We start from the raw sequence: 17,149 nt of genomic DNA, 5'->3' as shown, positions 1-17,149 counted from the left end.
TTATTCGCTTTTTCTCCAAGAGTGAGAATAAAGGATGCCACTGTGATGTCTGTGAGTTAACTATGGCGGCGATTAGCTTAGCGCAGCATAAAGACTGGAAGCAGAGGGAAACAGCTAGCCTGGCTCGTATTCAAAAATAAACAAAATGTCATGGTGTTTACTATTGTACTTGAGGTGGTTGCCAGGTTTGGTACCATTGTGCCTGTACAGAGACCTTCACTGGAGCTAGGCTCAAGACTGTATGGCAACCTGTGCTGCAGTCATTGACGCTGCCAGTGCTGGTCATATGGATAAATTGTTGTTTGCCAAGAAGTAGTTACGCCACGTAATATGAACACACACACACACACGCATATTTGAATATATATGTACATATCTGTTTAAGTTTGGATTAAAGAAACAAGTACAGTCCTTATGCTAAGCTAGGCTAAAAGCCTCCTGGCACCATGTCAATGCTGTATTTTCAGTGTGTTCTGTTGCTGGAACTCACCCAGTTCTCTTAACAGGATTCCAAAAGCACGTGAGTCAATTGAAAAGTATTAATATTCTTCGTGTGTGAAAAGCTGTCTCCAGTTTTCAGCCCACAGCAGGAAAATGCTTGCAGGGATACTTGCCCTCCTGCTCATTACAGCCTTATTACTTCATCCTGAATATTATCACCTCTTGCAGTAAATGAGTTGAAGAAATATATATGAGTACTTTTTTCCCCCCATCCTCATTCTCCTAATAGGATCTGTGGCTTTGGCTGCCCCTCTGCACAGTAGACTGGCCATTAATGAAAAAGTTCTTCAGAATTTACATTTATTATGTGGGCTAATCACTGCTGGCTGCAGGCAGTGTGGGAAATGTGATTAGTGTGTGAGTTCTAATTAAGTCTGCGAAGCCTCACACACTGGCAGACAGGCTCGGGGAGCTGCATGCTTAGATACACACACAGATGTAGGAAGGAACACACACACACACACACACACACACAGGCATACAGAAATATGGGAATTCACATGCATGCACGTGCACTGCATCAAACACTCTCACACACATGGGATCTACTGTAAAGCATGATGATGCAACAACAAAACAATCTGCTCTCTATCTGCATCTCTTTCATCTTTACCTCACACACACACACACACACACACACACACACACACACACACACACACACACACACACACACACACAAGTCTGTCCACTGCAGTACCCAAGACGTCCTATCACTCAACTACATCAAGCTTGGAAGCATACACACACACACACACACACACACACACACACAGCGAGAGAGAGAGAGAGAGAGAGACAGGGACGCTGACTCAGATGGATGTTGACGGTGGCAGTGCGCCCCCAGCGGCGGTGCGGCGGTGCTGCCGCTCCTGCGCCGGGGTTAAAAAGCGGCGGGCGGCGCGCCGGGGCCACAGTGAGGGGTGTGTTTGAACAAGAGACACAGAAAAGTTAGCAGCGGATTTTGCTTCCCTGGCGTCTGACCTGCAGCAGCATCCGTCGAGAGCATCATGGCAAACAAAGCACAGCAGCCTCCTCACCTGCACCTGGCCGAGGTCACCGCGTCCCAGTTCCTCGACATTTGGAAACATTTCGACTCTGACGGTAGGACACTTTTTTCCCCCCTCTTCCTATAAAGTTATTCCAAAGTCATAATCCATGTAAGATCACCGACTTGTATATCGCTGCTGTGCAATACAGCCGATTGAAGGAAGGTTAGTAATGAGCATACAGAGAAAAAGACTGGCATGCATCCTCCTACAGTGGAGGAAAACCGTTATGAAGTTTAGAATAACAGATTGTAACATAACAGCAAAGTTTGTCGTTTTTGGGGGTATCAAAGCGACAGTTTGGGAGATTCGGGAAGACAAAAAAAATAAAATAGGCTTCTGTATGCTCAATTCTGCGCTGATATTTTAGGAATATTATAGGGACTATTTCTTCTCTTCTCTTATTTTATTTGATGTTGTATGTGTGCTGAGGCAGAGACATTATTTCTCGTGAAAGCACAAGTTATTCTATTAAAAGAGACAATATACTGAGATATGCATTCATTCCATACATTCAAACGTATATAAATCAGATGTGAGGTGGATGCAGCCTTTCATCCGTCAGTTTTTATGAGCGCACAGAGAAGTCCTCTCATCAGCAGCGAAGGCGTTTGATTTAAACAAGGAGAGGTAAGTGTTAATTTTGCAATCAATTCATCATTTAATTGGTGTTTCCTCTGGGTTACAGTAACATGTAACCATTGACAGTTTGGGTGTTGCCCATTGCCCATAAGTAATTGGCTCTGAGTGATGCTCCTTGTATTAATATTGATCTCCACTGAAAAACTGGCTTATTTAAGTGTGTGGGTGCTGTTTATGCAGTATTGAAAAAAAAAAGGATTTTTATGATATTGATGTCTGTCAACATGAAATTGTCCCATGTATGACCGCCTAAACCGCCACACACACACACACACACACACACCCTGTTTCTTCTCCAGTCTCTCAACCTCGATCTCCTTGCATCAATCCTCTGTTTGTCGCCGTACAGATTTGTCTGTTCAGTCTGCAAGCGCCTCTGTGTGCACGTGTCCGTGTTGCAGTGTGACAGCATGACTTTTTATTTCAAGCCTCGCAAGTTCAATCATGGCAAAGTTCATACTTTCATTTCACTTGAGGGCCTGCAGACTCCTCTGTGGATTAAGGTCAATCTGTGACCTGATGAAAGTGCTGAACCCTTTCGAAAAAGCGCCGGACAGAATCAAAAGTCCACAGTGGTCAATCTATAAAAAGGAGGCCGTTTTTTTTTGTTTCCTTTCAAACTTTGAGAGTCAGACTGGGACTGCAGCTGGTCGTTATTAAACAGAGAGTCCTCAGCTTTGCTTGTTCAATCAACTCTCTTGTCCATAACACACCTGCAAACAAGGCCAGTGTGTTGCACCTATTTGTTTTACACACGCGCTCCTGGGGATTCATTGTTAACGCGATCTGTTTTGATGCCTGCTTACATGTATTCCACAGGGAAATCAGGGTGGAATGAGGAGTCGGGTGGGGTGGGGTGGGGGGGGGGCTCTGCAGCTGACCTCCTCCACATGAGCCAATGTGCAGACAAAGTTGTCATATCTGTTATTGTTCTGATTTTCGTGGCCTGTTTAGAGCGCACGGTTATCAGTCCTGCCACCCAGGTGTTCAAGTCCCACTGTGGAGGTATTTTACATATTGAGCTTTGCAATGAGCCACTTTGCAAATCAAATACAACCAGTGTGCACCAACAGATCTGGCTGCAGTGTTTGATTTCTGCTCTCATTACTGGGAGTGTCTTCTGGCTCGGCAGAAAGAAAGGCGAGCTAATTTGTTTGCTCAGATTGAGTAAACATCTCCGAGTTGCAGATAAAAATACACAGGAGGCGATGCGCCCAGAGATGATGAAACCACATATTCCCCTGTTGGCCCAGGATCAAGTCTCATCTGGATTGCGTCTCTCGCAGCTCCTCCGCTCTGGTGCCCCTCTCATCTTCTCTCTGCTGTCTCTGTCAGGCCTTCTCAATTCGATCGCTTCAAAGCCGAAAGAGGAAACAACTGCAGCTCCTTTTGCTAATTATAGAGCGTTTGCTGTCAATTATTTTTATTAACCTGGATATGGAAATTCAGAATATGAAGCAAAAACCCACCTCCTGGATTGACCCAGCTGTGATCCCAACACAAAATATTTGAATAGACAGGGCTGCACTCTCCTTTGAAAGGCAAATGCACTTTATATAGACTTTGAATATGCACTTAGTCGCCACAGCTGCTCACTTTGAGAGTTTTCCTGTGTTGGGGTTGATTTTTAGAATCAGAAACCAGAAGAGTAGAGAGTCTTTACCAGCGTCTCTTGGGGCTGTAATGACGTGGCATCCCGAAGAGTGTTGTATTTGGGACAAAAGTGGTTTTTGTGAACCTTTTATCTTGCTGGTTGGTGCAAGCTTTAAGTGCTTGTGCTGAGAGGCCAAACGTATATGAACGTAAGTTGGCAGGAGCGCGCTCATTATGACACATAAAATTAGTTATTTGACATTTAAAAGGAATGATCGGGAAGTGAGTTGAAGTCAGCCATGAAAATGTATCCGCCGGCATTTACATTAATACAGCATCATTATGTATATATGGAAATGTGTTGATTTGATACTGGATTTGGGACAGTTTACTGCAAGATGGACACACTGTAATTAGGCTGCAGCACATGCAGCATTTCATAGAAAAAAAAAACCCCATATGGCACTCATATATATGGTTGTGGCTTAAAGGCTGTGTGGAGCAGAAAGAACATCTGAATGAGCACGGCACAAACAGATGCTCCCTTATGCACAAATATAGTGGCGTGTATGAGTCTATTGCCGCGTTTATTGAACGTATGACAGCCCTCCGGCATGATCTATTCATGAATCTATTTTTATGGTCATGTTATGCCATTCACTTTGTCATTAATCACATCTTATCCTGTTTAATTATCAAGCAGGCTGTTTCTCTCCAGAGTGCTAAATGTCAATAAGACCCACAGGAGAGAGGCTCAATAGCAGCGAGGCATTTTACTGGCCCACTTATTGAAACAGCAGAGCTTCTATTCATGAGTTTTGATAACATCGCTAAGGATCGCATGCGTGCCCACACACACACACACACACACACACACACACACACACACACACACACACATACATGCACAAAAAATTCCATGGATAGAACAAAGGCACTAAGATGTTGGTTGGATAGAGAGAGGGAGTTAGATAGAAGGTGACAGAGGGAGGCGGTGAGTTAGAGGAAGAGGAGAGGAAGTAGATGGCATAATAATCTTTGTTAGTGTTTAATGAGGCAGCTCTGCCTTCCAGGGTTTTATTGAAGCAGCTAGTCACATCGTTTTGAGCCATCTGTCCAGCCATTCAGCATGCTTGTTGATAGAATATTGGCACAGGTTCACAGACTACCTGGGTGAGGCGGGCACACTCGTATGTACTCTGAATGGGTACTGTCAGGGCAACAGAACGCCTGGAGTAAGGACAGAATGAGATAAGATACGAAGGAAATCAGCTTTATTGTCCGCAAGCTAAATTTGTCACGACAGAATGCAAAAAAAAAAACAATGTCTCAGGATGAGCACCGTTTGACAAAAGTGACACTTAGTCTGTCAAAATGATTGATAGCGCGCAGTAAAACAAGGTTAAGACATTTTCCGAGGGATAGTAGGAAGCTGCAGTTCCTCATGACAAGATATCACTTTAACAAGTCTAGATAATCTTAAAAAAGCAAATTCAGGCAGAAACTGTCACAGTACACTGTTATCCATATTGATTCGTCCCGTTTGCCAAACTCCCTGCTGAAGGTAGTATTGATCTCTGTAAAGTAAAAGAAGCCGCCGGTGGATCATCACCTTCAAAATCCTAGAAAAGCAATTTTCCATATATAGCCTCTCCTTGCGTGCAACCCTGTGAACACACAGTCTTTGAGGAGTGATCAGTTTGCATTGTGTCAGTCAATAGCCTGAGCCATTGAGCCAGAGGGGAAGGAAGCGAGTTACTGGTAAAAGGCTCATGTTTGAATCAATACGGGGGCAAAACCGAGCCATGCTGGCATCTGTTTGACAGTGTGACACCGTGACCACATCTGCAACGGGGTGGGGGGGGGTTGCATGTCAGCAATACTGGGGGGGGGGAAGCCCTTTGTGGTATGTTGCGATTACATTCCGTTATGGTCTGTCTGTCTCCCAGGTAATGGCTACATCGAGGGGAAGGAGCTGGAGAACTTCTTCAGGGAGTTGGAGATGGCCCGGAGAGGAGCAGGGGTGGTGAGTTCAGGGACTAGAGATTAAACACAGACACACATACCGACCGCTCAGGTTTCACTTGTATTGAGTACAAATGTCTTTTAGGACCCTTCAAACCCCACATTCAGAGAAAAGATGAAGGAGTTCATGCAGAAGTTCGACAAGAACAAAGACGGACGAATTGAGATGTCAGAGGTAAGGCCTCGGAGGTGCTTCTTGTATTATGCTTGGAAATTTCATCTCTTCTCATCTCACTTTCTTGCCGAGAGTGAGATGAGAAGATTGATACCGCTTTCACTCATATATGTAGCCACAGCCAGCATCCGACTAACTTAGCTTAGCATAAAGACTGGAAACAGGAGAAACAGCTGGCATCTTCCAAAATGATCTGTTGATGAATGAATGAATGGTCTCAATGATGCTGAGAAGATTGATATCACTGTCAGGTCTGTCCGTCAAATATGAAACTTGTAGTCTTTTTGCTAAGCTAAGTTAACAGGCTGCTGGCTGAAGCGTCATACTGAACACACATGCATGAGAGTGGTATTTATCTTCTCTTACTCTTGGCAGGAAAGTCCCAGGTTTCCTAAACTATCTCTTTAAAATTTAGTAGAGAGCAACAGAGCTGTTCTACTTGGGCCAGGTTTTTTGATGTGCTTTCACAATACATTCACTGAAATGTGGCTCAGACCCAAAAATAACAGTAGAAAAGGTTTGAGTCGGAGGGTGAGAAAAAGTTGTACAAAGAAAAAGATAATTCGAGCCAGAGGAATTACAAGTGAGAGGCTTCAGAGGCCCGGTCAATACTCCGATCGATGCATAAATACAGTCTTTATGATTGTCTCTATGGAGCGTCAGTTTGGGATATTGCCTTCCCTCGATTTTACCATTTTCAGAGTGTGATTTGAAAGAGATGCAAGGAGAGCTTCTGCAATATCAATAATCCACCGCCCGCATGGCAGATCTGCAAATGAGTTTTAGGTTCAATTGTTGGAGTGAAAATCAGGTGCAAAGGCTTTGTCTGAACACCCAAAGACAGGATTTGAAAAAAAAAAAAATTCAAATTTAGGCATAACCCGGCCTCTGAGGTTATGGCTCTCAATTATTTATGTCTGAGCTGCCCATTTGAGGCGCTGCAGACAAAAAGCTCCCCAGTCTCCATCTCCTCTCTCCCAGCATATCAACCCCACCATCTTGTGTTCTCACCACTCCCATTTTCCTGTCATTGCTCTCTCCAGCTGGCCCAGATTCTCCCAACTGAAGAGAACTTCTTGCTCTGCTTCAGACAGTTTGTCAGCTCCAGTGCTGAGTTCATGGCGGTAAGAGTGTCTTCCTATGTGTGAGAGTGTGTGTGGAGGGGTATATTTTTTTAATGCAAAGCCGCTGTCTCCTCACGATGAACTCAGTCATTTGATCGGCCATTTGCAATACTTTTTGTACAAAAGCTTCTTGTTCACCAAGAAATGCCATTAGTCGGGACATAGGCTACTTGCTTAACCAACCATACATTACAGACCAGCGTCAGTCAGCCATGCAGGGGAGACAGCCTGCGTGTTCTCCCTCCTACCTACCAGCTAATTTCACGGATTAGTTCCCTGTGTATGGTTGGAGGTGTACTAATCAGTGAAATTAAGTGGAGTAGTCTGGAAGGAAAACCACAGTCTCTCGGCCTCCATTACACATAGTCGTTTCTGGGCAAAGGAGCGGCCACACCTGGTCCATCGAGAACATCGACTGTCGAAGTTGCGGAGCAAAAACAAAGGCTAATATGTGACAAGCGAGGAAACAGAAGACAGATAATGTACTTGAAAAAGTCCAATCTGTAGCAAAATGTTTGGCTTGAGAGGACTTAGCTAACTTTACTTTGGGTGTTCTCCAAGGATGCATGTATAAGTCCCTGCTGGTCTATGCAAAGAAGTTATGGGTTGCTATGAGGTTTGCAGAGGAGCTGACTCGCACAACTGCCACATCTCAACGCGCAGTGCAGCCCTGAGCATCAAGCGTTCAAGCGTTTAATTGGTTCATTCGGTTTCGAAACAAAGGGGAAAAAACAAAACAAAACATGTAAACTCCATGCCTAGAATCAATATGAAAGAAACAGCTACGCGAATGTTTTTCCGAATGACCGCAGGGCACATTTCTGCCAAAGTCACCATTGGCAGAATAGAAAACTAAGGCTCCCCGAGTGGCATTGTTAGAAGGCATTGTCACTTATATGAGATGCTACTATACTGAATAGCATAAAGACTGTGAGCTACCGGGGCGCCCCCCAAGTTGTGTGTTTAAGAAACCATTTATATATGAAAATGTCCAAGTACGGTATAAACAAGTGTAGTGCTGCTGAGAATTATGAATAATAAATTATTGTAGGAGTAACAGAAAGCCTTCAGCAGAGCAGGATGTGGGCTGGCAATATGTGGCGATAGAAAAAGGAAATCATTTAATCCACAAAAATACTTACAGAAGATAAGAAAATGGCAGATTTCATGTTAGATCTGCTGCAAAGAAAGAATGGAGCCAATTAGAAACCAATTTCATGTGGTGGAAGAGGCTGTTCTTGTCTCCTGTGTCATATCGAGAAGGATTAATGAAATGAGAGAAGGAGGATGGATGAAGGAGAAGGTGTGGGGAGAGAAGGATACAAAGGGCAAACGAGAGAAAGCGGAAACAGAGAGGCCGCAAATGAAATGTGGATGGGAAGTTGAGAGCTGGAGTTAGAGAACATAAAACAAGAAAGGAGGATTAATCAGTTTTTTGTTGAAGGGTGCAGGGGGGAGGAGGAAGTGGGTGGAGAGGTTTTTAAAGGGTTAGAATGAGGAAGCAGAACCTTCTATTTTCAGAGTCATATATAATGGATAACACCACTGTAGCTCCTCTCTGCAGAGCCCAGAGGAGGAGAGGAGGAGCCGAGGGGGAGGAGGAGGAGGGGGAAAGAGAGGGAGAAGGGGGAAGGGGGAAGGCCATCCATCTTTGATAAGGAGCCCTTCTTTGGACAGGGACAGCTGCTAGATTAAAACATTCATTAAAATGACTTTCTCTCCGTCCCTCTCATTGCCCTCTGCTCTGTATGCGGGCGAACGGGATTGTATTGAAAACTGAGTGATTACAGTGATGGTCCAGGCTTTTGTGGTCGTCCCCTCTGGAACGATTTCTGCTCTGCACCAGAGAAAAATCAAACTCTTAGCGCACTTAAAGAGCAAGCTGGGGTTCGATCAGAGAGGATTTATGTATGGGGGGGGGGGATGTAAATCACTCTGGAGAACAGTGTCTTTGTGCATCGGTGCTGAAAAACTGCTTCCAATCCAATATTTGTTCTGTCATGTTGGTTTCTTGTAGGCATGGCGGCGATATGATACAGATCGCAGTGGCTACATTGAAGCAAATGAACTGAAGGTATGTTGTTGCAACTTATTATGTAATATTTCTGATAATGTATCTACATTTGCATCCCAAAGGCTAGTATAACCTGCAGTGCCTAATGTACAGATATTACAAATACCTGCTATTTATTCATCTGCTTACTTGGTCATACTTATTCTTATTTTGTTATGTCTTTTTTTCTTTCTCCCCCCCCCCCCCACACACATTCAATTGCACATCAACACACACACACACACACACACGCTCGCTAACAGAGCACCTACCCTAAACTCTAATTATCAGATAGTAGAAGCTAATAGCCATTCAAGTAGCCACTTAAACCATATTTCCTGTCTTTTCATGTAATCATTTACATTTTATTTACATATATTTATACCACTGTAATAGTCGTATTTTTCTGTTTTTTATGTTCCCTTCGGTGTATACCTTTAATTCATTGTGTGTAGACAAAGTCTCTTAACTTGTATGCATTTTTGTATTTACGTTAAGTCACCTGCTAGATGTTATGTTGTTTTGCAGCAATAAAAAGAAAGGACAGAAAGACTGAAAAATAATCCTCTACATTTTTTTGTGTAATGGTCAGTAACTACCCTATTATCATACTGATTCTGTGTGCTGAAAGGAATACTTATTTGCTTTCTTGCAGAGAGTTGAATTAGATACCACTCTCATGTCTTTATGCTAAATATAAAGCTCGAGCCGGTAGATGATTGTCTTAGCTTAGCATACAGACTGGAAGCAGGGGGAATGCCTACCTAAGAAATCCTCCATGCCTGGTCGCTTCCTGCCACGAAATAGTACCTAGCAGGTAACTTCCTGCAGAACCACAACTTGTCATTTTTACATTTCTGTTCTTATACGGATTAAACAAGTAAAGATAACAAACTGAGATACTGACTATGGCCCAAGCTGTAGTCTTTGCACGCGACATATCAGCTAAAAGCTGCCACAGATACTCAACATTTCAAAATGTTCGACACTGAGGAGTAAATTCAGGCAGCAGCTTTGACAGAGGAGAGTTAAGATGCTGCTGCCCGGGAAATTCCTCAATGACCATGAGTGTTTTTTTCAGGTGAGGATTCGGATGCAAAAAGCTGAACAGTTTGCACAAATGTTACCGCAGAATAGAATAGAATAGAAAGCCTTTATTGTCATTGTACAGGATACAATGAAATTAGGAGCGCGACTCCTGATCAGTGCGTTAAAAGGCAAAACAACGCAGGTTCTAAAATAATACATACAAATACAGTTCAACACCTCTCGGAGATGTTGTGTCAGACCGTATAGAGGAAAGCGCTCCACACTGGGGAGTAGAGCATTAACGGGGTCAGTGGTTAGGCATCATGTACAGATCAGGCTGCTTGGGTTGCCCTGGGATCACGTTTCTTCCAGCTGACCAGGTGCAGATGAGTTACTCAGGTGTGGCTTTTTTGAAAGCTTTGGAAAAATGCAGATGAGATCGCAGGCAGCAGACGCGCCTCACCTCACGACTGTGAGCAGACGTGGAAAAATGTATCGACTCAAGTACTGCACAAGTGTTGTAAGAACAGATTTGAGACAATGGTACCTTCGTTTTAAGATACCTTACACTTTTACTGCACGAGAGGGAAATTACTGCACTACATTTACTGTACTATATAAAAATGTACTGTAGTGTAATGGCTGTAGTTACTCTTTACTTTGCAGATACATTCATACCATTGATATCATGTATTCTTTCATGTGCTTTCCCTGCCTCTTTTATCTTACCTCTACTGTGTCTTTCATTATTTTGACCTTTCCTTCATATTTTCCTTCTTCATTTCTTCCTTTTCTTCCTTCGTCAATTATTCTAAAAACATGGAAATCCACCAAAAAAAAGAAAGAAAAGAAACTAAACCGCTTCTCTATCACTACACTATCATTACTTTTACTTTGGATACTTGAGTTTATGTTACTGCTACTACTTGTTACATCATTTTTACTTTGTGTCAATAAAAACCTTTTTTGAGATTTCAGAAAGTGATATTAAAAAACTAATGCTACAGGTTACCAGAGTGTGAATAAATCTGTAAAATCTATGACCTCTGGTGGTTCAGTTGAATCCCCAGCGACATCCCCAAACATTAAGTAAAGGTCTCGCATAGCTGTGATTTATTTTTCATTGGTGTGTCTCTGTCCTCAGGGCTTTCTGTCAGACCTGCTGGAGAAGGCTAACAGACACTATGATGACCAGAAGCTGCAGGAGTACACACAGACCATAGTAAGAAACACACACACACACACACACACACACACACACACACACACACCACACACACACACACACAATAAAGAATCCCAGGCACACGGTGTAATTGGACAGTTCTCACTATTCTGCTAAACTTTATGCTCAGTATGAGGAACATAAGACTCATCATTTTCATTTTTATTGATTTTCACCAAAAATACCCAGATTGTTTTGTCCGGATCCAGAAGTTGTTGTGTATTCATGAGGACATTGTACCCCACGGTGCAGTAAAATAGTTCCTCTCTCAGCTCAGGAAACACCGTAGAGGTGCTGATTTTGCATCAGTCTCTCAAAGTAATTAAATTAAAAGTCAAACCTTGGAAACGCCAATGAATCCTGCAGGCGCACTGTGGGCCTCATGCAGTCTCTGGAAGGTACATGTCCATCTGGCGCGGAGGCCCTCAGAGACCTATCGTGTTGGTGGCAGCGGCGCTGTGCGGCTGAGTGGTCGTGGCCCACCGTGTCCTGCAGGTTGTGTGTTTACAGCCCAGATGTGCCCACATCTGCTTCTTCCAGGAAGCCCCAGAGTTGACCTGACCTGATTTGCTGGAGCACTTCCCTCAACACGCTCACAAACCCGGCCATTATTGTGCCTTGATTACACATCAGACCCACAGAGAGTAAAAGCTGCGATTGAGGGAATGCAGCGAGGTGATGGAGATTTGCCAGATAATCCCCATTGAATAATGACAATAATAGCCTATAAAATGTCAAAACATTCATAAAAAATGTTTTTAATAAATCTGCAAGCTTTATGACTGCAAGCTTTTCTTCCATCGGTTATATATCACCCAACACGCCTGTTAATCCCTAATATACACCTTTCATTTAATTCACATTTCAAATGGAAATTCCTAGTGGTCCCATTTTAAATGAATGGTTTCATACCGACTTGATTTGCAATAACGTGTGCAAATATTAGAAGGCCATCTTCAGCTTTTCTTTGAAGGGAAACGTAATATATAAGAAAATCAGATTTGGCAAACTCTTCTGTATTCTTTCCTCCTGATGTAACTTTGTCCTAAAAAAAGTTTTAGGTTATTATTCTGTAAAAAAAAAAGAAAAAGTCACCATCTAGTTGCATTGGCTGAAATCTGAAATAGTTGAAGCAGGTTTTATGGGCAGTCCCTTTACTGGTCCTCTGTTTAACATCTCGAACTATGGAGGGGAAGAAAAGTTGTAGATTTATAATAAAGGAAGAAACTTTCTGGCCGTCCATTCTATTTCTCAGTCAATGAAATTCATGGGACCACGTCTTCCTTCATCTTGACAGCATATACCTTTAGAAAAAACTTTCCTTTCAGTCTCTCTCCTCTGTCCCTCCCTGCCTCTGCTCTGCTTCCACTTTGTAGCTCCGCATGTTTGATCTGAATGGAGATGGGAAGTTGGGCCTGTCAGAGATGGCAAGGTAATGTGCAATTTTACTTGCTTCTGTTCGCCGTATAAACGCTGAAACACATTGCACGCTGAAGCTCAGTCAGCGCCATCGGATTTGAATAATTTAACAACTATTGTGTCCGCTAATGAAGTCCTTCTCTCCCCCACAGGCTTCTCCCTGTTCAGGAGAATTTCTTACTCAAGTTCGAGGTAGGGAACAAACATGGTGCGGAAAGAAATGCTCATGCAAAACAAAAATGGCTACATTATGCACAGTTAATGTCACTGTTTCTGAATATTTCTGATAGACTTCACTTCTTTGATTGAGTTTTGTCTTACTGTGACTTCTGCCCTTTGCCAGTGTGTAGCCTGGTAATCAAACCTTGTTTTTTACAGGGTGTCAAGCTGACCACTGAGGAGTTCAATGCCATCTTCACATACTATGACAAGGTAGGGGACGTTTCATTCCCAAACGCAGCTTCCCCTCCACTAGCTAGCACTTTGGCACGTTTCATTTCATACATCTGAACACTTTATTTTTCATTAGAAACAGTTAGCAAAAGTTATTTTGAGTCTTAGCCACGGGGGAACTATTGAAACATCATGGGAGCTGTTGCTGTTGAATGCTAATTAAATAATTGTTTTTATCTTTAATTATTACCCGAGACTGAGTAAGTGTAGGTGTAGAACGGTTATGAGGGCCGCTATATACTTAGGAACATTATAAAATGACAACACGGAGGCTCTGCAGTCCGGGCCAAGATGAACTTTGCTGCTCCCAACATTGACAAAACAGCCCGTCCACCCCCTTCACAATAAAAGCCCCAAACATATTCATTCAGAGCTAGAAAACATAGACTAAACTCTCCAGTCAAGTTGTTCTGGATGACTCAGCGTTTGTTTTGGAGTTTCCCCTTTTGTTAAAATCTTGAATATGCAAATTCCTTGTTTTGTACATAGAGCGCTCCCCAACTCCCCAGGGAAATGAGTTGGGCTCGGCACACCTGTCCCTTTGTAAACAGCTCGGGGTGGTTGAGTAGCGGTTCCGTTAATGCTCACATTTTCCACATTAGCAGCAGATTGGCGTGGAGGGACCACACATGATACAAGGCAGACGGGGAGTTCCAGGGGAGAGAGCTGCACGTTGTGCTATCTGCTAAATCATTTTTCTTATTTATGATATCTTGTGAATTTTTGTCAGCCTGAGGGACCGGCCGTAATCTAGGTAGCTGTGAGAAGGCTGACTCAATTTTTGAGGAAATAAACAACTCAGCTTGATGTGGCACAGCTCCAGTGCTCTAGTCAGCTCGGTTGTAAGCTCATATGCGCTGAATGCTTCTATGTTCCGCTATTGTTAGTTAGTAACATTTGAATTGAAAATCAGTTGTTTTCTACTCTCTCATGCTGTTTTTTTAAGTTTCTTTTTTTTTGAGCAGTGATACGATACTAACGTCCAGCATTGATACTGCAATTTTTATTTTTGAGTGAAAAATAAAACATTGTTTTACATTTGCAGTGCAAATAGCAAAGTGCCACTTCACACTGTCAACAGTATTACATAGAGAATATTGTACTATTGACCACAAAACAAAGAAATTCTTGGTACAAGGTCCACTTACTTGAAATGTTTATGGCTGAAAGATCCAGAAAATGAACAGTAATTATTTCTTGCCACTGTCTTGGCCTTAGTCAATATACCATTCTTGGAATTAAGCTTGAAGAGCAAGAAGTCAGAAGGGGTGGGGGGTGGGGGGGTGGATTTAAGGCTAGCACTCTCTCTAGCTCACGAGCAGACTACAGGGTTGAATGTTCAATTATGGATTAGCCACTGCGGTCCATTCATGTAGACTCTCTCTGCGAACGGAGCGCTACCATTTACGTGTGTAATTAGTTTAATCATTTTGTTATGAGCTCAGCCCCCGCAGCTGAAACACAGGCAGCTGCCACTAGCGTGGCTCACGGTGCCGCAGCCCCGAACTGTGCCTTGAAAATGTCTGAAATGCCAGATGGCCCGCAACCTAGACAGCCTGACTGATACCTGGTGTTGCTCTGCTTTCCCATAACGCGCAGAGTCGCGGGTCTTTCATTTAAAGTGAAAATAAATAGAATTCACACTTTATTCCCAGGATCTAGGACACTACAGTCTAGCTTTGTAAACATCAAAGGCCATCTCCCAAAGTAAAAAACAAGACTGGCAAGCCTCTCAGCTCTGAAGTCATCTTGAGACCGAGCCTAGATGAACAGAACATGGTTTTGTGCCGCTCGGGAAAATTTCCCGATTTTTTTTTGGCCCCAAACTCCAAACACTACTGGGAGACATAACTCATTAATTAGCAAAGCGGCTCCATATTGACTTTACAGCTAACCCCCTTTACAGAGTTGTGAATGGAAAAGTCTTTTTTAAATCATCATTCATGAAGGGCCATTTGGCTGGTGCATTCATGATGGCTGCCATAAAATATTGAATGAAGTTGAGCAGCAGAGCAGGGCAAAAAAAAAAGAGCAAGCTCAAAATCTAAACATAGCTGGTGCACGCCGCTTAGAGAGCAAAGCATGGAAGAAATCAGGTGTAATAGGCAGCTACATATTGTTGAGCTACAGCTTATATGACTGCACTTTCATTATGTTTTGCTCTGTCAGGATGGGAATGGCTACATTGATGAGCAGGAGTTGGACGCCCTGCTACGAGACCTCTACCAGAAAAACAAGAAGGTGAGATGGGGCATTTGTGGACCAGTACATACTGTGGCCTGGCACCTGATGCCATTTCTCTCCAGTCGTGTCTGCTCCTCTCAGCTGTTTACTCCCTGTACATTCTGTATATACGTACCGTGTTTCAGAACAGAAACAGAAACAAAAGACAAGTATACCTAAATATACCTGTCTTAGGTCGGTGTGATATCACTGAAGTCCTCTGTCTTGTTGTCAGGACTTGAGGCCGGAAAAGTAACACAGGACAATCAGAAACGTAAATTTCAAATTGAACAAGTCACAGCATCTTAACTTTAAAATGTCTTGGTGTCACATTTAGTTTAGTTGACATCGTAAGGAGAACATTAAATCACAACTACACCCATGTCAAGACTTGTCAACTTGTTCTCATTGTGGTCCTTGATGTGAGAGATTATTTAAACGTTATTAATATTAAATAAAATAAAATACACACAAATGTCAGAATGCAATAACATTTTACTTGCATTTTAATTCATAATACTGTACTATAATCAGATTTGAGGGGGGATGCCATCCCCCTTTTTAACCTGCCACCCCCCCTCTCCATCCCTAGCAGAGAGAGTAAGGGGCAGAGGGGTTGTTTAGTTGAACATGTTAGTGTAGTCTACCTGACTCATTGCTCCTTTATCTGACTGAGGTTAGAATCTGTGGCTCCGAAACATCAGTACCCTAACTGTGCTGTGTATGGATGAGTCCATGGCGCTGTCCGTGGTGCTGAAGTCGCAGACGGCTTTGTAATTGTGCTCAGTCCCGCCCTTCTGTCAGTTTGGTCTTGGATCTCTAATACTCTCTGAACTACACACTATAAATATAAATACTGTATTGTAGCCTCTATACTGTATAGAGTAGTGTCACCTTCATGATCAAAGTGACAAATAGCAACGTGTAGTCGAGGAAGAGCGAGAGGATCATAGAGACACGCTGCTGCCTGCAGTATTCCTATAATATCTCTGTACATCTATGTGGATCATTAACTGGTGAGGAGGCTGGCTGTTTTCCTGGAACGTGTAGTTCTAGTTGGCCTCTTCAGCTTTCACTGACTCTGTCGTACCTGCCTTTCTCTGGTTCAGGAGGTGGACTTGAAGAACCTGTCGGGCTACAAGCAGAGCATCATGAGCCTGTCTGACGGGGGGAAGCTCTACCGTGGCGAGCTGGAAATTGTCCTCTGCAGGGAGCAAATTATGTGACTCTTCCTCCTCTCTTGTTGTATATCATAATTTTCTCTGCCTGCCCCGCCCTCTTGCTCTCCCGAAACCACACCCACCTTCCAGCTGCCTGGCAACATATACCAGGTGCATGTGCCAGATACCCCCCCCTCCCCCAACCTAATTTCCCCAACGCCCCCCTAAAGTTACAACCTCAGAATGAATGATAAATGCACTGTCAGCCTGCAACAGCTCTTCTTCCTTAAACCCACATTCTCTGACTTCTCAACCCTAACCATGACCTGTCTCTTTTCACCTTCCCAACTCTCCCCCATGTTCATTTCTGACCTCATCCCTGTCCATGCTGTGCCTGACTTGCAACTCCTGACCAAAAGCCCAAACCTATTATTCCACAGAAATGACCTTTTGACCTGTTGATAAGCCCTGAACCTTG

The 17,149-nt window shown here is 43.3% G+C and overlaps 1 protein-coding gene across 2 annotated transcripts; it reads left to right on the top strand.

The window, feature by feature from the left end:
* The first annotated feature begins 1,511 nt into the window (after positions 1-1,511).
* Positions 1,512-16,737, top strand: calb2a (calbindin 2a). 2 transcript variants are annotated; one of them, XM_070907602.1, is made up of 11 exons: positions 1,512-1,605; positions 5,735-5,811; positions 5,896-5,985; positions 7,029-7,109; positions 9,127-9,183; positions 11,336-11,413; positions 12,793-12,848; positions 12,988-13,027; positions 13,214-13,267; positions 15,458-15,529; positions 16,624-16,737. In XM_070907602.1, the coding sequence occupies exons 1-11, from the start codon at positions 1,512-1,514 to the stop codon at positions 16,735-16,737; spliced, it is 813 nt and encodes a 270-aa protein (XP_070763703.1). The 2 variants fall into 2 exon arrangements, with proteins under 2 accessions (XP_070763703.1, XP_070763701.1); XM_070907600.1 differs by having other exon boundaries at positions 16,621-16,737.
* The last annotated feature ends 412 nt before the right edge of the window (positions 16,738-17,149 follow it).

The sequence above is a fragment of the Enoplosus armatus genome, chromosome 6, assembly GCF_043641665.1.
Source record: "Enoplosus armatus isolate fEnoArm2 chromosome 6, fEnoArm2.hap1, whole genome shotgun sequence".
Classification (NCBI taxonomy): domain Eukaryota; kingdom Metazoa; phylum Chordata; class Actinopteri; order Centrarchiformes; family Enoplosidae; genus Enoplosus; species Enoplosus armatus.
The sequence above is the reverse complement of the archived record's forward strand: the minus strand, read 5'-3'. Positions and strand labels throughout refer to the sequence as shown.

Excerpts from the sequence above, each read along its gene's own strand:
- calb2a (XM_070907600.1), top strand. The coding sequence starts at position 1,512 with ATGGCAAACAAAGCACAGCAGCCTCCTCACCTGCACCTGGCCGAGGTC. Across the intron at positions 11,414-12,792 it reads AGGAGTACACACAGACCATA|CTCCGCATGTTTGATCTGAA; the intron begins GTAAGAAACACA and ends TCCACTTTGTAG. Across the intron at positions 13,268-15,457 it reads TCTTCACATACTATGACAAG|GATGGGAATGGCTACATTGA; the intron begins GTAGGGGACGTT and ends TTGCTCTGTCAG.